At 37.3% G+C, this 22,080-nt stretch overlaps 1 protein-coding gene across 1 annotated transcript in view; it reads right to left on the bottom strand.

Moving 5' to 3' along the window:
• ABCA12 (ATP binding cassette subfamily A member 12) overlaps nucleotides 1-22,080 on the bottom strand; it is a 48,729-nt gene that overhangs the window by 17,781 nt on the left and 8,868 nt on the right. Inside the window, exons 11-31 of the mRNA XM_053470927.1 lie at nucleotides 21,648-21,764; nucleotides 20,776-20,866; nucleotides 19,575-19,754; nucleotides 17,948-18,254; nucleotides 17,237-17,351; nucleotides 16,435-16,764; nucleotides 16,210-16,279; nucleotides 15,918-16,052; nucleotides 15,194-15,340; nucleotides 14,137-14,323; nucleotides 13,759-13,977; nucleotides 12,903-13,099; nucleotides 12,441-12,598; nucleotides 8,963-9,199; nucleotides 8,197-8,350; nucleotides 5,815-6,067; nucleotides 5,375-5,458; nucleotides 4,932-5,025; nucleotides 3,454-3,581; nucleotides 3,260-3,347; nucleotides 2,516-2,621 (exon numbers count right to left, since the gene is read on the bottom strand). Coding sequence (XP_053326902.1) covers nucleotides 2,516-2,621; nucleotides 3,260-3,347; nucleotides 3,454-3,581; nucleotides 4,932-5,025; nucleotides 5,375-5,458; nucleotides 5,815-6,067; nucleotides 8,197-8,350; nucleotides 8,963-9,199; nucleotides 12,441-12,598; nucleotides 12,903-13,099; nucleotides 13,759-13,977; nucleotides 14,137-14,323; nucleotides 15,194-15,340; nucleotides 15,918-16,052; nucleotides 16,210-16,279; nucleotides 16,435-16,764; nucleotides 17,237-17,351; nucleotides 17,948-18,254; nucleotides 19,575-19,754; nucleotides 20,776-20,866; nucleotides 21,648-21,764 — 3,397 coding nt within the window. The remainder of the gene's footprint in view (nucleotides 1-2,515; nucleotides 2,622-3,259; nucleotides 3,348-3,453; nucleotides 3,582-4,931; nucleotides 5,026-5,374; nucleotides 5,459-5,814; nucleotides 6,068-8,196; nucleotides 8,351-8,962; nucleotides 9,200-12,440; nucleotides 12,599-12,902; nucleotides 13,100-13,758; nucleotides 13,978-14,136; nucleotides 14,324-15,193; nucleotides 15,341-15,917; nucleotides 16,053-16,209; nucleotides 16,280-16,434; nucleotides 16,765-17,236; nucleotides 17,352-17,947; nucleotides 18,255-19,574; nucleotides 19,755-20,775; nucleotides 20,867-21,647; nucleotides 21,765-22,080) is intronic.

Here is a 22,080-nt window from a genome sequence, read left to right as displayed (position 1 = left end):
ATGTTAAAGATGCCTCATAATGGGTAAAAGACCTGCTCTGTGTCCTGGTATAGGCTGAAGAATGCTCAGATGGCAAGCGATCTTCAAGGAAACCTAATTCGTGTGATGTGTTTTCCATTTTTTTTTGCATTCTGGAGCTCCATTTTTAGCACCTTTGTCCAAACATACTTCCCATCTGCAGTTGTAAAGTGATAGGGTGAAAATCCCCTTTATAAGACTTTATTATTAATATTATTTTTATAGTGAGCCCAAAACCAACCTTTGAAATAGGGATTTAATTCCGTTTCAAATCACTAAAGCTGCAGCACTTTTATCTGGAGATTTTAATCCCCCTATTTTCAAGTGTCAAAAGCTCTTCTACTGGGAGGGATTTTTGTTGCATTGTATTCCAGAGTAGTTTATCTTTGTTCCTAGTAGCACAGTCACTGACAGCTTTTCCCCGTGGGTTACTAGTGGAATGGAAACAACCTCTAGGTGTGGGAAGAATGAAATGTACAGTCATTGTGGATGTCGGGGCAAATGGGTTGTTTAGCAGGGGTTTGGTATGATTTTAATAATATGAGGACTATTAGAAGCCATAACAAATACCTGCACATTACATTTAGTTATTGTTTTCTAATACAGGGAAAAACTACCCATCATCATTTTGCTTTATACAGTTATGGGCCTTGTTTAGTGTTATTTTTCATTTTGTGAAGTTGAGTTTTCCCAAAAGTGCTTTTAAAATCCCCACTGTTTAATCATTCTGTCCTTACACTTGAGAAGGATAGATGTTAACCAGTTAGATCTGTATAATGTGCTTCGGTCATGCACAGCCACACCTTTACATATAATGTATTAAATAAAAACCATGCAGCAATATCTCCTTAGACAAAACACTTTTATAAGTTTAAATAATATACTATTAATATTACTGTAGTGTTATCCCGTAAAACATTTTGTCAGGTTTTATAGGTTAGATCTGGGGGACTGTTATCCTGGCATAATTTTAAATCAATTAATTTTGTGTTTGATTTCTATTGTATTTTGAGCGTATGTTATATATAGCTTTGTGGACAACCCATTGAAGATTAAGAAATACGGGAATGCTTTTTACATTTCTAACCCCGGACAGAGCTCAGCTGTGCAAATCGGCTAAAAATACAAGTTTGCAGATGCAAATTCACATAAGTTGGACCCCCATAATTTTGAAAATGTCCAAAGGCTTGAATGGGGTCCATCTTTTGCCGTCCAATTGTAATCAAGTTGCAATTGAATGAATGTTACAGAGCTTTTAACGATGACATAATACATTCAGACCAGTTTGTTATGGCTTGCTAGTTTTGTTGGTGTGGACTAATGTTCTTGTACAGATAAAAGTGCTAGGTTTCTTTGGATGAGAAAGTGGTTCGTTCTTTGGCTGGAAAAAAGCTGTACATCAGGCATCTTGTATAGGAATACTTAGTCGGAGGTTAGAATTATTATTATAAATATTATATTTTATTTATATGGACAAACCATTAGGTGGAAAGGGCTGGGCTGGGCTCGCAAGCTTACAATCTTGAGGGAATGAGGTGAGGACCAACGTAAGGAACAGAATAGGACTGGGAAAGAGGATACACGTCCTGGTACATTTCCTTCCTGGTTTGAAATATTGTGGTCATTAATTACGGAGCATATTGGCTGATTAATTGTACAGGTTGTGCACACTGACTCAGGAAAACAAAGCATTAATCAGTACATTATATCCTAAGGAACGAGTAACTATTTTTAGCATTGGTGGCACAAGTGCAGGAAACGGACTCAGGGGAATCTCCGTGGTGATCTGGAGGAAAAGCTAAAAGCCATAATCGTGATGGATAGTGGTATAATTAAGCTGTAATGTCAGTGGGATTGAATGCAGGACCTGCATAATGGCCTCTCACTAAAAGATAAATGCAGACCTAAATCTAACATGTTTATGGAAAATAAGCGGTGTCTAGAGATCATCAAAATGCTTTATTTTCTCACTCTAGAGAACCTCTAGGTGCCAAAGAACCATTTTCACTTATTCTTTTGTTTGCATTTTTTTCTAAATTACTAAACTTTTATTGAATATTTATTCGCCACTGCCCATAGCTCAGTGGGACGTTACATCACTGTTCATAATTGAATTAATTTTGAAAAGCCATTATACTCGAAACATATAGGACTTCTTAATGGGACAGTAAAATGCTTACATGAATCTTACTTCAGAAATAAAATAGACTCTCGAATGAGAAATAGAGCACAGCTGTGTGAACAGCATGCAACCTATTCCTATGCAACTCATTGAAGTACCTTGATACACGGATGCAACTTCAAAAGCCTTCTTCAAGCATTAATTTTTCATGAAAAAGGTTGGCTGAGTCCCTGTATACACTGTGTCCTTGCCCGTCTGCACCCAGAATTCTGATTATCACTGTGATGTTTGGATAAGACTGGGGATTCAAACTGACAAGTACCCATCCTATACTCATTGATTTGATCATGCCTGGTTGACTCTGTCCTTTCTTACCATATTGATCAGACTCATTGCTTGGCAGGTTCGCTCTCAGAAGGAAGTTGTTGAAGCTGTTGAGGAAAGCTGGTAGACTGTGGGGACCCTCAGGGTTATACCAGACCTATAAAGGCAGAACAATTCGCATGGTTATCTACGGACTTCCAGATTCTACTACTCAAAGCTTTTTAACTGAACTTACAGTAAATATGTTTCAAAAATATGTATTTTTGCCATTATTGCCCAGAACCTCACAACACAATACTTTTTTATAGATTTAAAAATAAGTACTTTATGTACCAGGTATAATAATATTGGTGGTTCTCAAACTTCAGTCTCTTTATTAACATTAATTATTGTCTCCTCTGTTGGTTGTTCTTGGGTTGATTACACCCACCATACTCCAGAAACTTAAAGGGGTCCCTTGTAACCTTCTCTAGGGTTCCTGTAAGTTCCTAAGCTAGGTTTGTGGTGACCTAACACAAACTTTAGCTTATGCTAAAGTCAGGCCTAATGTATTACATGATAAACTCAACAAATCTTTAATGCTAATTTCTCAGACTCCCTGAGTCAACAACATAACAAATTTGTGCGTAAAAATAAACATTTGTTTATTTAGCTAATTATTATACAAGTAGCCTTGATTGAAAAACTGTACATTTTTGTCAGAAATTATCAGCCTTACTTAGAGTCATCACATCAAATCTGTCTTTCTAAGCACACAGGTCAATGATCATCAAAGTTGGTTATGATTTTAATTACCGTAGTTGTTATCTTGTTTGCGGTGGAGTCGAAAATTTCCGCCAAGCTATCTTTTTGGACTGTATCTCCAAAGCTCCAGCCTCCATACCTGCATATCAAGTGACAACATTTTACTTTAGTGGCAGACCAATGTATTTCATTTGTATATGCCAATATATAAACCAATTTAGTTGCCTAATACTAAGCTCACTTACCTCTTTTGGATGTACTGTAAAGTGGTGGTTAACAGATATTTTTCAATCTTGTGGCCAGTGATGTTGTAAAGCATTTGCCTGGAGTAAGTTCTGCGGTGTGGGGGTGTAGCATCCGGCACACCACATACCTGCACGGTCCAAAACATTGCAATAGTATATTTAATATGAAACATAATTTTGTTTTCCTGTCTGATGAGTGTGGAAAGCTAGGAAGTGCTGCTCTTCCAGCAGTAATGGGCCATACCATCATGCAAATCTATCATAAAGCTAATGTGAATTGTTGTTCCTAGGTGTAAGGTGAATAACACAAATTGTGAACTATAATTAGCAATGCAATCAGCAAATGAAATTAAGCATTCAGCTAACCACCAAGAAGTGTGGTTAAAAAGTTCTTATACACAGCTAAAGGTCTTAAAATTATGTAGAAAACTGTGGCTTGGTGGCCAAATGTACATAAGCGAAGTGCATTGCTCCATTGACAGGATGGCCGGTTAGAGAGACTGAGGATGAGGAATTCACAGAGCTCTTACTGTGGAGGATATCAACCCTAATTACTTTGTCTTTGTCACAATGTTTTAATAATGGGCAGCTATCTTACTTGTACTTGTTTCTAGAGGAACTGGATCATTGACCCAGCACTACTATGATGTGAATCAGCAGTGATGATAACATACCCTGCATGGGCAACTGTAGAAAATGTGTCAAGACAGAAGCAAAGCCAAGATCATAAGCATAAGCATGATATAAATCAGTGGTACATAACTGGAGTTCCCACTTGAGCCCAGGTATCTTAATAGAAAACTATATTTTATTGAAGAAAGTGTGGAGGGGGGGGGTCCAAAAGTGTGCTCCAGCATAGCCTAAGTATATTTTTGATCTCAAAATCTTCTGAACTGCTATTCCCTCCCTTCTCCTTCCTGGTACTTTACCATTTCTCACACCAAGAATAGAACCTATGTGGATCTGGCTACACTGTGGTGTTTCTCAGTGAAATATCTTCTTGCTACTTTAATTTAAAAAAGATCAAAAAGGCACACACATATTATAAAAAGTCATAGGCATACATGCAAAAAAGATGTGAGTGGGGGCAATGAGGAAAAAAATAAAAAGTAAAGTGCCATTGGGCGACTCCAACTTAAACTACTTAATTGGTGTTAATTTTTGTGGACGGGTGTTTAGTTTAGATAGGGAAAAAACCTAAAAACAAATTTAGTAAGCTGTTTTGTTCATTTTTGGTAGGAATGGAGAGGTTATATTATATTTTATAAAATGGTTTGGGCATATAATCTATCTGCAAGCTAAAACATTTTTTCATGATTCCCTAATTTTCACTCATATTTAAACCTAAGAGACCTATTCTGAGTCTACTCATGTAAATATGTCATTAGAATGTATAAACGTGATAGTTAAGCACTGAAGAATATTGTAACTGTATAAATAAAATGTCATAATAGCAATGTGTTTTGTATTTCTAGTACCGCAGAGCTAGTTGAACAGTTGCAGGTGCCATACGGTTGTTGCTGGTCACCAGTTGAGTTCCAAAAACCCAAACTATCTTCTTTCAAACATTGCCTGAAAGAAAAAAAAGAATACATGTATTATTTGGCTGTGAACAGAAGTTGTGCTGTCTGCTTTTTAGATAAGATGAATTGGAATCCTAATTTTACCACATCATAAAGTATGCCTACGTGACTTATTTAGGAAATGGAAAAATGGGGCAAAGCCAGCTTCTGGCTGGTGGACCTCCATTTGGATTGTCCTTTTGCAGATAAAATGCTGTCCTCAATTAATGTACCAACTCTTCTACTGAATATATACATATTTATTTAAAATTAAATAGAGCAATGACCAAACTCAGCCAAACAATTGTTTAAACTAATTGGTAGTTTACATTTTATGAAAAAACTGCGTGAGCACTTACACATTGTTGTCCAAGCACATATTGTCTATGCCAGGTGGTGATAACATCGCAGAAATTAGATTGTCAGTCCTTGCATTATTGCTCCTAAAAAAATAAATATGAGTATGCATTACAAAAAAAGTGAAAAACATAAATACAACAAAGAACTGTTGTAAGGAGTTGAGCCTAGCCACATATATCTGTGCGTTCTGATTTTTAAGAAAATTACGGAAAAGGGAGTTATACTTCAGTAATAAATATTGGTGATACCTACTAAAGATTTTTTTTCTATTGTTTAGGAGAACTGTTTCCATTGTAATGGTTAGTTTGGATGGTCGGCACTCATTGTTAGTAGTTCTGACCTAGGTACACAACCAGGCTTCACAACCTGATCTTGGTTAACAGACTGTATTCTGTTTCTCCGGGTAGGCTGCACTACGCAGACATTATAAGTCACTTACCCAAACACCACTGCTTGTTCTGTAGTGCCATAAAGATTTGGCGACAGTAAAAGTTCTGGGTAATTTGCGTCTCCGTTGGAAAGGCTTCCCAGCCCCATTGCCGCAATGACAAATAACACTGGGAGCAGGATCTGAGAGATGGCGCCCTTCCAGTCTCGCTTTGAGTGGTGAAACCTCTTAATAAATATAGCCATTATTTTTTTGAATGTCAGCTTCACACCCTTGATTTTCTCTCTTCCGGTTAACGCTTGGTCTGTTCAGTGAAACAAGAAACGTATCAGTGGTTAATTCTCTTAAGTTCTATATTTCAGCAAGCACTTGGATACATGCAGGAAAACTTTCCTAGTACTAATATTTTGGGCTAACAAAAAAAATCCTTATGTTTCGTACATCCCAATGAACCAGACTAGTGCAGCTGGTAATAAAATGCACCATCACCATCTAGTGGTCTTTTTACACAACATTTTTCCAACATTCAGTAAGCGGTCAACTGATTTAATAATACCGTAAAGATTTATGATGTGCTTCAGCTTACGAATGGGAAAGAAAATATTTTAATTGTAATTGAGAGGAAATCTACGTAATAATGTTTTACATGTTATACCATTTTATATAGTAATTCCGTAGGCTTATAAAATGTAATCAGCAGCCCAAAAGTTAGCGTTTGTTAATAAATTTATATCAATATATCAAAGTCATAAATAGATTTTTTGGTACATATTTAAAATGATTATACAGAAAGAACCAGTATGGAATTAAGGGTAAGAAGCCCCCTTAAAGGGAAATAGTGTCAGTAAGAAGCTACTAGTTCAGATATAAAATGTGTATGTATTTAAGCGTAAACGTCAGTAGTCATTATTTTAATTAGTAATGCATTTCTACCTCATGGAGGAGTTATTTGTTTATATGACTGCAGCCCTTGAAACACAGATTTGTCAGAGGGTTTGTGATGGTCAATTCACCATGATCTGAGTTCTGGGTTAAGTTAGAAAGGTAACCATTCAACAGGACTTAACTATGTCAACATAAAGAGCAAGTCATCCATTCACAATCATCTGCAAAGTCAGTAAAGGTTGGGTTGTATGGGGTGCTGTTCGGTTCGGTATTGCAAGTTAATCAAATGATCTTGGCCCCTACATTGTACTTGACAACTGCCAAGTTTGACTTTGAATACAATCAAGATTTTGGTCAAGCCTGTCAGTAAAGCTGGCTTTGTAAGTTAGAGATTTAGTCTATCCGTTGAGAAAGAGATCAATTAGAACATATTGAATTTGATGGAGTCAAAACGATTTATTCAATTGAAGACCTTTTACATCTACATTTACAACTTACTCAAGTCAAGAGAGAAATTATGGTATCGATCTTAATTGCAGGGTCAGTTTTAATGCCAGGTGACTCGGGTACCTGGTGCAAGGGGGTGCTAGCAGATGTCCCAAGTGTTTAGAAGTAGACTTGGTGCCATGCTAAGGAACAACTGAAGCCTCCACAATAAGAAGGGGAGGCGCTGATGAAGACTCTAAAATGTTAAATGTTAAAAAAAGAGAAATGGACAAAGTGGTTTCTTGTATGGGGCCCTATTTGGTCACCGACTAGTCCAGCTATATATATATATATATATATTTTTTTTTTTTTAATTATTATTATTATTCATTTATTTTTTGAAGAAGGGAAGAAGATTAATAAAATATGAATTCTTTCTGAACAGGTATGTGGAGGTTGGTTGTGGTGAAGGCTGTGGTAAAAGTGGTTTTATGGAAAGCTCTTTAGTTTTTTCAGGCTTATTTAATCCAGGGTCTGGATATTAGATCCTGCATTTTAACTAGCTGTATGTGTGGCTGATAAATCATATTGATAGTAGCCTTTTAATGTATTCAGTATTTCATTAGATACTGGCATAGCTCTCTGTAAACGTTGTTGTTTTGGATGCATTATGCAAAGGAAAGTTCAGCTCTTATCCTTCATACTAGTGTCACTAAGAAAATACATCAGAGCTGTTCTTTCCAAAAATAAATGTTAGAAATATGTATTTAAGGGAGCTTACAAATTTTGCTATTGTGTTTTGGGAACACGCATCCTAGGTCTGGTGAGTCGACTCAAATAGACCTATAAGAGTTATGCTGTAGGAAATGCCAGCTCTGGCACAGGTGTCACAATCATCCAAGGACTACCTACTGGATTGTAACTCCTGTACACATATAGGGCGGTACTCAAAACCCGTAATGTGTTCTTCCGATGAGCTCTGCTATATGCATAGAAAACCATATTGGTTTTGTTGTCTCTAACATATGCACTCATTTTGAAAAGTACATCAGTATTTTATTTTTCCAAAACAAAAAAGCAGCTATTGATTGTACACAATATGGCCTGGGGCTGAAAACATACCATCTCTGTCTTGAAAGCTATAGCTGGTAGAAGACGACTCATCATTAACAAGATTATTGTCTCGTTTGGTTATTGGAATAACCTCAGGTGTACTGGGAAGTGGAGCGTTATCCTGCTCATCATCAGCAACTCCATCCGTTAGATTCAGGAAGACCTACATGGAGACATTTGTCATTCAACAGAAGCTAAAGTGACTTCTCCCAAGCCAGATCTGGCATGAACCTGCTGCCACACAAGAGATTGTCAAACCATAACTTCCATGTTGCTCAGGTTGTCAAGAGGTTACATTTATAATGCTTGGTATCCATTCATGAAGACCACTTAATGTATCAAACGTTCCCTAGCCAGCCACTTAATTACTATATAGCAAAAACAAATTTTCAAGGGTTTCATGCATATGGATTGTCCTTAACCTGCTAGAGCTGTTAACCTTGGTATTGCTGTTATTCCAAGATTGTTGCATCAACAGACTGTAACACGCAATATACATATGTGTTCAGATTTGTAAATAGACATATGCCTCCTTTTTCCACAGTAGTGTGGCAGGTCCACGCAAACAGTAAATGGCACACGACACAATCCAGAAGATTTCATTTGTACCTTGATGATACTGAAAGGGCACTTGGTTTATGGCTCCTTCATCTATATGTGGTGCTATAGCTTCCTTCAGTGTATGCTTTTGCTCTTAATTATTATCTACAGAACTACGCTTCTATATTTTTATTTATTTATTGAAAGATGGAACATGAAAAAATTAAAAAAGTACCTCTTCTATGGTGGTATCTGAGATCCCATAATAACCAATATTTAAATCATTCAAGCTGGTGTCAAGGGCCCGGAGGAGAGATAAATAGGCATTCGATATTTCAGTCTTGAAAGGGGGCAAGATGTATATAAGTTCTCCACCCACGTCCTCCTTCAGTCTAGCTTCTGGGATATGAGACTGGATAAGAGCTGTCACCTCCTCCGAATTGCATTGGCCATCAGTCTCTTGAGTTGGGTACTGGAATCAGAAATCGTATTAGTATGCAAACTGAGAACATCTTTTAGGTACAACTCTTGACATTATAGAATATGGTGCGTAACAACAAACTACCGTAATTCTGCAAAGAAAAGTACTTATTTGGTGTCAAGATGAATATTTTATTTTGCTGGCATTTTTATAGATGAGCCAACAGTTTGATCTCCAATGAGGAAACAATACTTCCCATGCTACTCACAAAATCGCCTCCCTAGAGGGAGATCTATTCACCCGGAATAGTAATACCATCCAAAGGCATTTTTGAATGGTTTACAAGCAGTCAGGAGACACGAGGGTTAACTTGGAAAGAAGAATGGATGATTGAGTTAAATGAAGTTGACTTTGACCACTTCTCCAAGACACCCATGGATGCCCAGTCGGCATCCTAAGTGATAAGAATAGTGGATATGGATGGCTAAGCATCATAGGAGTTGAAGTTCCATACCAGCTGGATTGATTGGAATTCTATTTTTGTCAAATGATTGCATCAATACTGTAATCAAGTATTTGCTAATAATCACACTTGTATCCTTGAGCTTTTTTGTATTTTTTTGCATTGTAATTATTTACTTACATTATTTACCCATTAAATTAAAATAAACAAAAAAAAAATATATATATATATATATATATATAATTATGTGTGTAAAATATCTATGTATACATTTTTATGTGTGCGTGTAAAAGTGCCATAGAGTGCATTGCAAACCTGTTCAGTTATTAAAGGGTTAAAGACTAAATGGCACATGGGTAACCAGTTTGCAGCACTGCTACCCAAAAAACACTATTAAAGTTCATTCACATGTCACATTAAACAACTAAGTTCCAACCTGGAACGCGCCTCAATGCAATATTTGTTCCCACTCACCCATGACAATTTTATTTTCATTTTTATGACATTGGAAATTGCCCTTTTAGATGTTAAATTGGTTTATTACTTAGGCACAGCAAAGTGGAACAGCACTTTGTGCTTAGTTTGTTCCTGCACAGAGGGCTAAAATGTTAAAATGTACCAAGAATGCTATTTTTGGTTCAATATTTCAGAGATATGTAGAAAATAAAAAGTGCACAACCTGCTTATTTTCCATGTGGAGGTAGACTGCCCTTTACAATGTGAAAAACACATTTACTAAGGAAATCATGAATCATTAATATTATTGGGAAGAGTATGGCTTTTTTTATAAAACTGGGAGCTCAGCTGAGGTTAAACACGTACGTTTCTCTATGCCTAATGATGTCATTTAGTTCATTGCTTAGTGAATAAACCTTTAAGTCTGCACATAACGTATTGGCATGAGACTTCTTGTTCTAGAACGGGCAGTTTAGCTTATACTTGTGCCGTGCTCACCAAGACTAAATTGGAGCTTTCTTTGGGACAAACTGTTAAATTTGCAGTAAACAGCACAGAAACCTATGCCATTTTTCTGCCTATTGCTCAAGACAAAGCACTTTGTCCCTGAATTGCTCCATTTTGTGCATGCATCTAATGCCCTATATGTATAATGCCCATTATGTCTACAGTAAAGCACTTTTATCTACAGATTCCGATCAATGGCACACTTGTTCTCAGCGTGGGTAACATTTACAGTTATATGGCAGAAGTACATGATTTAGTTTAGCGGCTCCTGTACAGCAGTTTATAGAACGGAGGCAATTCACATAAAGTAAAGTTACTTTTTAACTGGAAGCCATGGCGTCTGTTGGCTCGTTGCCTGTAACTCGTTGGATCTTCTAAGCACGCGCCTTGTCTAGTGGGAGATCTGGTTCTGAGTTCTCTGCTACATCAGACCAATGAAACAATGATTCCCATAATACCCAACAAGGTTATTTGCGTGTGAATGATTTACTGTATATCAACAAGGTCTTTAAATAACTTGAGATTTTGGGGCTGTGTTTGAACTAGCAATATATAGATCTATTTTCCCTATAATATTTGTTTTAATACTAACTTTACAACTATGCATCATCCTTTAATACATATTTAAACCCTTTGCCTTCCAAGAGGACTTTCTATAATTCTCATGCTGACAACATAGCTGTTTAGGATGGATACAAATCGAAAATTAATTGTTTGGCAAAATCATGTACACCTATCATGCCAACTCTCTATTATGGTGTGTTTTTGGGCAAGGGCTCCCGGATTTGGGGTATCTCCAGTGACATCGTTAATGCATGTTTTTAGCGTTCAATCACAGAATCTTTTATATAGGTTTTACAGGGTTATGGTGCTGCTAGAGTTGGCTGCTACAGTTACTGGAGCCTTCTTATCACAGCGAATGAATGCAAGGAGCATCCTCATTCTAACGCTTGCTTTTATTTCACAGCCTTGTGATTCAGGTATGTCTGGAATATGAAATATAACTCTGGGGGCTCGAAAGACAGCTAGACTTCACAGAAGAGGTCAGTTCAACAATATACAACATGCCTGTTGTCTAAGCACCAGTAGTATATAATCAGGCTGGTATCTTTTGTACTCAATGTGTTCTGCGGCAGAACTAGCTATTATCTCTGGAAATGCACAGTAAAACAGTGAATTATCAAGAGTGATAATATAAGTAACATTATACAATGCACATGGATGAATGAATATCTGTATTTTCACCTGAATACAGGTAAAATGCCAAAAAAAGGGTTGGTTGAAATGTTGTTATAGTGGGTGTAATTTGATAGAAAAAAATCTCAGGACATCAGCAAAGTTTATTATTTCGTTTTATCAGCTCTGAGATGTACATATTTTTAACGCTGCAGGTTCAATATGGACATGTTTATCAAAAAGGGTTTCAAGAGAGACTAAGAAGTCGCTTTTGAATGTCTAGCAATGAAATTAAGTTTTACTAAGTAACTTTTATTGTTTCATTGTTTATAGCAGAGAGTGCTAGAGGAAACCCTGCAGGTATCACCATGTTGTAAGCAATGTCCATAGTTAAAAACACATTTTCCAGTCTCTGCTATTTCATATGGAGCAATCAAGGTGGCAAGCGGAATTTACAAGAAACATTTGAACTGAGAGTGGGAGTAGAGGCCTTCGTTATCTGTTATGCATGAAAACCAACAGCTATCGCTAGGAGTAGTTCCATGAAAGCATGAGATCTGGATTACTCTAGAATATATCCCGTATATATTTAATAATAGCCTGGGATTATAAATCAGTGAGACATGCATCCATACGAATCTATGTACATCCTAAATATTTTTTGCAGTTTGGTTACCTTACACAACTTACTTTTTTGGTGAGAGTAAGATGATACCCACTCCCGAATCTATCTTTAAGAAACATTGGAGATCCACAACACTTCAATCCTCCTTGCTCCAGAAAAGCAATCCGATCACTGAGAACTTCTGCCTCATCCAGGTGATGAGTGGACAAAATGATTGTTTTGTCTGGAATAGTCACACAGTATTGCTCATCAGTCGATACAAAGAATGTCAATTGTTATTACGCAAACCAAAAAGAGAATACTGAACAGGGAAGAAAAGTCAAGACTAACCTATAAGTAAAGGGGTTGACTTAATGAAATTTGCTAGGTTTTGTTCTGTAGAGCCAAAGTCAGACTACAATAGCTTATTTACTTCCATATACATTACATCCCCTATACATTACATTTCCCAAAAGGGATACATTATTATACATGGATATGACTTAATTTTTAGCTGACAAGATCATTAAAATCTTGTTTCTTCTTACCCATCTTGTTTCTGGAGATGACTTCCCAGATACTTCTCCTTGAACATGGGTCCACTCCTGTGGTAGGTTCATCTAAGATAACAACCTTGGAGCCACCAATCATAGCAATACAAATAGAGAGCTTCCTTCTCATACCACCAGACAAGGCTTTCACTGGCTTGTGGCTATGTCTATACAGCCCAGTGTCCTTCAATGTCCTGCAAAAAAGAGATTTTATACCCTATATTCAAAATTAGTCCAGAAGCCTAAGCAATTTGTCTGTGTCCAGTTATCTTAAGTCACTTTTTATGATTTAAGAAGAGCATATTGTAATAATTACACATTATTAGCATTGCTAGGATTGGTCTCTAAATGAATGTAAGAAGACCCTTGTGATATAGATGTTCATATTCTTTGGTTAGATTGCTCTGTTGTTCTTGCTGTAACATGTCATAACTTCATGGTATTGATGGAAGACGCTCATGTATATACATTTATACCTGCTCTAAAAATATTCAGCAACCACATAGATTTGCTGCCTAGAGAGGAAGTCACTTGATGGGAATTTACATATATATTGTGTTTTGTGCTCAATACTAGATCAACGGTAGGAAAATACAGCAAGGCTTATATTTCCTATCTCTTAGAACTTGTCTGGCCACTGATCAAAACATTTGGAAAGGGATGGTTTTATGTTGCATGCATCTCTGCATCTGCTGTGGATATCCCTTCTTTGTCTAAAGGAGGGACCTACAACGTTGGTCTAATAAAACCCTTCACAAATGTCGTTGGACCAATATGCCAATATTCATTTTATATATCCTGTGTAGCACGCATGTCATCAAGAGGGTTAAATAATTCACTTGTTCTTTGGTACCTTTCTACTTCTTCATGCAACTGACTCTTGTTCCATTGAGGTGCTTTGATAGAACCATAAAGCAGCAAGTGCTCTCTTGTTGTCAGGTAGTCAAAAAGTACATCATATTGCATGCAGACACCCATGCTCCTCCTTGCCTTGTCCAGGTGGGTTCTGATATCCTCACCATATACAAAAATTGTACCAGAGGTGGCACTGAACAGCCCAGTCAGCATAGAACTAAAAGAAAAAAAAGGATAGACTAAAGATCAGATTCATGTTCTTCCTTCTATTACAGCCTCCACCCCTCTGCCCTTTATTCTTATGAGGTTCATTATCACATGCATACACCATAAAGCCATTGAACAAACTCTGTGCATGTCTTCCATCCACACTTACAGAGTAGTAGTTTTCCCAGCACCGTTGTGCCCCAAAAGTGCTGTTATATGACCCTCGTAGAACGTTAGATTCAGATTCTGAACGGCCGCTTTTGACTGGTAGATCTTTGTTAAGCCATGGAGTGAGACGCCAACATTGAGCCCAGTTGGCTCTGGCTCATAATTTTGGGAGAGGTTATTTTCAGCATCTGTAAGGCAAGGCAGAGGTCAAGTGAAGTCATGATACTTAAAAAGATAATATGGCTCCCATGATTTAACAGATGATACAGTTAAATTATCGTGCTTTCTTTCAAAGAAAGAAAAAAAATATGCAAGATGATGATATTTGGTCACAAACAGTCAAAACTTTGCAAAATTGGAGATTAAAGAACATTTCTGAAGGGGGTCGGCAGGTACAGACAGATTGAGCCCAGTTATTGAAGAAGATAGCTGATCAAAGACAAATTATCTTCTCGTGTTGTCCAATACATTACACGCAATCTGCCTTAAACCAGAGCCAGAACTGAACAGTAACTTGCTCCCTCCATTGCACATGAGCAATAATTTGGCACAACAGTTCTTCCTAAATGTATTATTCTTTTTATCAGAAGACATTCAATAATGGACTGTATTGACATCTCTCTCAAAGCCTTATCACAACATAACACACTAGGTCAGTCACTCTATTTAGGCAGCCTAGCTGGAGACTTAAGGAACTGAGACGGTAGGAAAGCCACTTCGCTGCTCTGTCTGTGTTAGGGAGTGTGTATTATCCAAAAAGTTAAGAAGTGAGCTCTGCTGGGACCACTTAGCTTAACCTAAAAACAATGGTTTGGCTCTGCATTTGGAAAACAATGCTACCAGTACACAAGTAACAACTGCCAACAGATATTCTGTCAGCTAGGTCTGTCCATATGATTGAGCATGTTGGCAACGTTTGATGCACAATGACCAGATAGGACACTGCACATCTGTAAACAGTTCAGACTGTTCTGTTGACAGCACCACAAGTGGAGACGTATAGCCAGATAATGTGGCAGTAGACTTGTCCTGGTTAATCACACTCTAAATGCACCCACCCTTTTTGTGAGAGTCTTCTTGAGCCATGAGATTTGTGAACATCATTCCACTGGGCTTTTTGGAACAAGCTGATGAAAATCCACAGCATTCTGACCAGTAGGATGGAAGAACAGGGAAGTACCAAGGAGCCCCAATGCCATATTTTCCTTTAAAAATTAAGAAGAAAAAAAGGTGATAACATACTACACATCATACAGATTTATTAAATACAGTTTATAAAAGAAAGAAAAGTAAGGACAAACCATATAGAACAAAATCACACCTTTTATTAATCCATATATAAAGCACTGTGTTTGATTTTATTTATTAGCCATACCATTTACATAGATAAATAATATCCTGTCTTTAAAGTTCTCTGTTTTTGCATCAATAAAAAGATTGGCATTAATTATATATTTCAAAGCCAAGTCATACAACTATAAAAAAAAAAAAAACTATTGCCCACCTCTACTACCCTCTGTAGTAGAGGTGGGCAACAAAATCTGACTTATTGTGATGTTTACATCATGTGACATGACTGGTATGTTATGAAACAATTTCAGGAATTGGGGACATTGTAGCTTCAGCAAGAGGATATTTGCAGTTCTCGGGCTACTGCATTGCCATGAAAATTATTGAAAAATAGGATGAAATTGATACACTCGTGGTCCCACAAGAGCAAAACCTCACTTTTGATCCAGCTTCACTGAATTAAATTCTCTGTTGGTTACTTTTGGTTCTTACCTGGGAAAACTGTGCGAATGTAGGCACCAACAATAAAGTAAATGAGAGAGTCTATTAACATAACCCAACATATCCAGCCACAACTAAAACTGTCGTTGATCACCGGGGAATGATAGAGGTTGTGCCACTGAATCCCTGTCGAGACAGCATGACATAATAATGTTATCCTTGTTATACAGCCAAACAATTTTCATATTGTCATATGACTTCATGTAAAACCCTAAAGTTTGTCAAGAACACATTAACAATGCACACACCCTAATAAAAAGTTAATAATTAGATGTTTTCTCACCTATATTTTGCTGTTCGTAATTAACAATAAACTGGTTCCCGTAACTCAATGCCGTGGGGGAAAAAATACTCTAGAATTAAAGAGGCAAGAAAAACATATAAGATCAGAATGAATTGTAGGTAATTACAAATATTTCCATAATCAAATATTTTCCCAACATGTATTAAGAAACCTCTATTTTGTGCCCCGTGTCTTTGTCTGTTGATTTTCAGCGAGGAAACTTACTAACAGAGTCTTTGCAGCAAAAGATAATTGTTTTTCCTTGGAGGCTATTACAATGAAGGGAAAGAAGGTGATGATGTAGATCAGGCTGCCGCTCAGAGCAGCCACACTGGTGTTATGGAAGAAGACGCTGATGAGGTAGCTCATGGCAATCACAGTCATACTATAATCCAGGAAAAAAAGGAAGAGGATAAACCCGTTGCTGTTTGGAAGGATTTGGCCGAATTTGAGAATAAGTACGAGGATGGCGACAGTAATGATCAGAAAGATTGCGCTTTCGATGAACCAAGCAAAGAAGTGGCTGCAAGAATTGACTCCCATCATCTTCATATACTGTGGAGAAAACAAGGACAGTAAGATTGGCTTTTCAGCAAATATACTAGGGTGAATAATTAGGAAGAATTAAGAATGGCTGGCATTATGATGTCTTGCTACTTTCAAGTATGCTTCCCTGCTGCTAATATGTTTACCTCTTATCCCGATAGAAGATTTCTACGCTGTGGAGTTGAGTATCCACAGACGCCCCGTGTGGGTGCTCCTCTAGCCCTCAATGTGACAAATGTAATTGTTATTGTCTATGAGAATCGGATAACAGCTACATTATTCTGTTAAGGAGAATGTTCCATGAAGGAGGGAGCATGGGATACATCACCTCTATAAAGCCCAATAACTATCCCCTTGTTCTTCTTCAGTTGTGATCTATAAATTATTTTCAGATGTGTGGGTACAACATTTTGGCTGGCGTATGTCTCTTTTTTTTAAATATAGTTAGGGCTGTTCCAGTTACTATATCTTTGTGTCATACCTCGTGTAACCTCATTTCTTTGTCGTGTACAAGCTTCTTCACAAAGAAAGCAATAAAGAGGACCCAAGCGATCATCAGTGCAACTGGAAATGAGAAGAATATGCCAGCGAGGAACCTGCCGGGGAATAATAGCACAATAAGCTTGCAAGGCACTGATTTGTCATCCTGCTGCCACGTATAATGCTCAGAGAAAGTAATAAACCAAATGTCCAAACATCAGAGAACAGGCTTTAAAGTGGAAGTCCTACGAAAAGCATTGCTTTCTTCCCTTGAGCATAAAATACAGTGCTGGGTACAGTTAGGTTAGCATTGCCAAAATCTGTTTTTATCTTATTTTGTTCCAATACACTTTCTTTATCTGGAAATACGGGGGCTCATGTGAAGATTTGAGTGACTTTCCCTGCTTAGACACTACAATGAGCTGCTTCTTTATGGCAATTCTAATGCGTTAGCTGTCCATTATCCCGTATTGTTTACTACAGGCAGTATAATTAAGAATCAGAATGTTTGCCTAGTATATAAGAGAGCTAGGATTAGCATATGGCTGCAGTACTATTTTGGTGCCCCCTCGCAACTAAAACACACACATACTAATATTCAAACTTCTTCTAACACCCACTTCCTCTAACACTTTTACATATTATTAGTGCAATCTTGTTAGTGATTATTGTTACTGCAGAAGTCATGCTGTTATCAGGTAGAAGAACATACTGGTCTTTCTTGTAACAGGGGTACGGCATGGGCTGAAACCGCGCCACTAAATCATCTAAGCTTTTGTTGGTCTGCATTTCAACGATGGCTCTTTCAATGTTTTCCTGTAGGTAGACAAATCCTCGGCTATATTTGTTGCCTAAGTTGTGTGGACCGGGAATCCAGTAGTCGTCTCTGATGAAAGTTGTATCTTCTGAGAGCAGGGAACGCATCGTGATGCTGTACTTTATTTTTTTGGGCAGGGGCTGCTTCCCAGAAACGGATCTTCTCTGACGGGTGCTTCCCACGGGGAGATCGAAGGTGACAGCTTTAAACAGAGGGGGAAAAGAGCTTTTTTTTAAAACAAGCTAATGACATGTCAATCAGATTTATTAATTAAATGCAGCCAGAAATATTTACTTGACACAAGCCAGAATAAAAAAGCAGCAACAATATTTGTATTCAAGTTCATCACCTTATTTTATAATCTTTGCATGAATGTAAAGTTTACAGAGTATCATCATATAATATCCTATTTACGGTAACATTGTATACAGGATGCATTGAAACATATATCATTAACCCCAGTAGAGATTAAAAATGCAATTTGTTAAATCATGATTTGGATCTTTTTACTTCTTTTACTCTGAAAGTCCTTAGGAAACATCTAATGTCTACATTGAATCCGCAATATCTCTACATTGATCCACACAAACATGGGTGTGATGCATTAAGGTGAACAAGTGAATGTTAGAACGTTGCTTTTGAGGCCCAATGATGTGTACAGACCGGCTTTATTGCTTCTTCTATCGGGGATGTGATATTCTGACTTAAATATAATATTATAATTTATACTGGTGGGGGGGAGGAATAAAAAGCTAATTGCGTGATCCTGGAAAATTCCGCATGGGGACTCTGTTACTGTGCAGTCACTGACTATAACTAAAACCAATAGCTATAGGTAAACCAACTCTACTCCCCTAATTCATTCATCTCCAAATTCGGGTCTGTCTCGCATCAATGACTGTTCACATCACTACACTGATACAGATCAACGGGATCCTATCTAATGCAAAAGATTCTAACCATCATGGACTGTGCTCCCTCAAAATGTGTGATTTTTTTAAATACTTTCAGAATAAAAGTTACATTTTATTTTGTTTTTGCATTCTTTAATCTTGGGATTTTATTCTACGTAGTTTAGTTGTATTATGAGATGTGATGTTGCTATTTTTTTTTGTGTCCTTTTTGTTCACAGGTTTACTTTTGATGCAACATCATTTATACATTACTGCAGTTGCATTTTTCTTTCTGTTTTCATGAATGCCTTTGAAAAATGTTTTTTTTTTGTTTCTGTTGAGACAAATTCCACTGGCTGCTTTGGTGTCAAAAATACTTTTTAAACTTTGAACAAAACATCTAGATCTAGAAAACAACTCAGGAAAAATAAAGCTGTAGAAAAGGCTTAACTGTTAACAGGAAGGTTTTGAAATTGGCATTCATTTCCACATTTTTAGTTAATTCTGTAAAACATTCATACAAGGTTCTCTTTAGGATAACATGATTGAAGAACAGCTTATTGCACAGAAATCCTGATTTAGCTGCTCACTGCTTTATCATTTAACCTGTTAAGAGACCCTTTAATTACCTGCAAATAGATCGTTGGTCTCCTGCAGCTGTTTGGCCTTCTGCTCCATTTCTGTGCTGTTGTTCATGGGATGGATACGGTTGTAACCCACGCAGGATAACAAGTTTGACAACACATCTGCAATCTTTGTAAATAACTCGAAGTACTTGACATAAGGCCTCACCGAATCAACCAGGTTTGCTGCAGACATACAAAAGCAACAGGCTGCTTATTAAGTACATACATATAAGGCCCTCTTCACTAGACTCTGACTTTTAACCTCTAAGGTACCTTGCCAGACACAATGTCATAGTTACATAGATATATAGGCTGAAAAAAGACATGCATCCATCAAGTTCAGCCTTTCCCTTATCTGTTAATTTATCGCTGTTGATCCAAAAGAAGATTTATTTATGTTTATAATTGTCTTATATATTTTAATTTACTGATCACAGAGGCACGCTATACATTGTCCTGCATTACTGATCAAAGTACCTGTGATCAACCTGAAGGGGGAGCTCAGAGGTGTCTGGAAAGACCCTCTGAGAACCTTTTTAATTTGTTTCCTGCAAGCAGAGGGATGCCGCCATCTTGTGAGAGATCACACAATTGCTCAATATCGCGGCATTGTAGCAACACTGGTTAAACAAAGAAAGTGATCACTGATCACTCATTTAAGCCCCCAAGATACCAGGCACGGCAATTGTCACCAGTTGTATGCATTTCTGTGTCGTCCCTGGCATGTCAAATGTTGTGAATGGGTTAAACTACATATAGCTTTCATCTTTGTATTGTGGTATTATGCTTAACTATTAACTTTCTGGATCAGTGTCAAAGCCTGATTTATATGAGCAATTCCATGTCTTTGTATTGTTCCTTATCCATACCCAGTATTCCAAAGGTTGCCTGATCCAATCAGGTAACAACAAAGTTGAGCAACTTAACAACAGGGCAGAAAGGGGAATAATCATGCAGAGTGTGAGAAAATTAAGTTAGCATACATTTCTTGTGATGTACAAATTAGGGATGCTTATTTTAATCTGTAAACACACTTATATGGGTTTACATAGTGTATAGAATAGGGGAAAAGTGACAAAACTTCTTACATTTCATATAGAGTAGTGAAAGTTTTATGATAGGACACTGCCCCCTAGTGGACCACTAAGAGTATGCATCTCTCTCACAAACTGAAGACATGTATGTGAATTTAAAGTGTACTTACCAGTTTGGTTTAATTTAACAGCTATATCAGTAATGTTTAAATCCAGAGACTTCTCCAAAAGTGTTCTAACAAATTGATTGTCGAAAATATCCTGTAAAGGGAAAGCAGATTAAATTTACTTCAAAACATAGAAACCCAATAATATTTGTAGTATATACTGTATACTTCAACATAAAATTTGATTTTAGGTGCTAACCATTTACCCCTATCTCTATCCCGTACGCAGAGGTGGTCCCCTATAATTGCCCCCAAAAAGGTGGCTTGTTCATGGCAGTAGTATTTAATAGGGTCACATAATGTTGCTAGCTCCCATGAGGTTAGCCTCAGGCTCTGTGGGGTATGTGAGTGTGTTTATGTTTTATAGTGAGTGTGTGTATGCCTGTGTGTTACAGTCAGGGGCTTCTCTAAGGGTTTGTTAATAGGGATGAAGTGCCGAGTGTTTTGATGGGCAGCCAAAAATGGGGAATATACAGTACTTTAGCCCTGAGTCTTTAGCCCTGTGTCTGCCCGCTGCTTCTTCTGCCAGCCCCATTCCAGGCACCTTTAGAGACTCAGCCGTACTTCAGTCTCGGGAGTTCCAATCACTAATCTTAAGTAGCGCAAAAGCTTGTATGGGATGGGGTTGACATCAACATAACAAATTCACTGATATTAGCTATATATCATGCATGCCACATATGGTCACATTTCACAGGTAAAATAGTTCTTTACAGTTAAACCAAATATCTCCAAAGCAGATACAGAGATTGATAAAAAAGGATGTGCTCTAGACAGTTCTAATACAATAACTGAAATAGAATTATCATGCTAAACGTTATGCCTGTTAAGAGCTGAGTGCAAGGAAAAAAAACAGAAAGCAATCTATAAATAACCTTCAGTATTTTGACATTTTGTAGTAAAGGCCACATAGTCAACATGTTCTTGGTAACAGTAGTCATATAGGCAACATCATTTTTAACTCCCCAGATCTCTTGCAGTGTTCTGTTAGTCTGAAAGGAAACAATATAGACTTTTAGATTACAAACCTACAGCAAACGTGCACACAAACAAGTGGAATCCAGAGGCATAATGCGTGTCAACTGGGCATTTAAACTTCATTTAAAAAAAGTGTAACAAAATAGCAAACCATTTATGAAACAACTTTACTCAAAGAATTCGAAGAAGTTATATAAAGAAAAAAAAATGTCTCTGGTACATGCCTCTCTTGGTATACTATATGGAAAAAAGTAGTGTGCCAAGGATGGCTTTCCACAAGATTTTTGAGTGTTTCTGTGGGAATTTGTGCCCATTCATCCAGCAGAGCGT

The sequence above is a fragment of the Spea bombifrons genome, chromosome 7, assembly GCF_027358695.1.
Source record: "Spea bombifrons isolate aSpeBom1 chromosome 7, aSpeBom1.2.pri, whole genome shotgun sequence".
Taxonomy (NCBI): domain Eukaryota; kingdom Metazoa; phylum Chordata; class Amphibia; order Anura; family Pelobatidae; genus Spea; species Spea bombifrons.
This window is presented reverse-complemented; position numbering and strand designations above follow the sequence as displayed.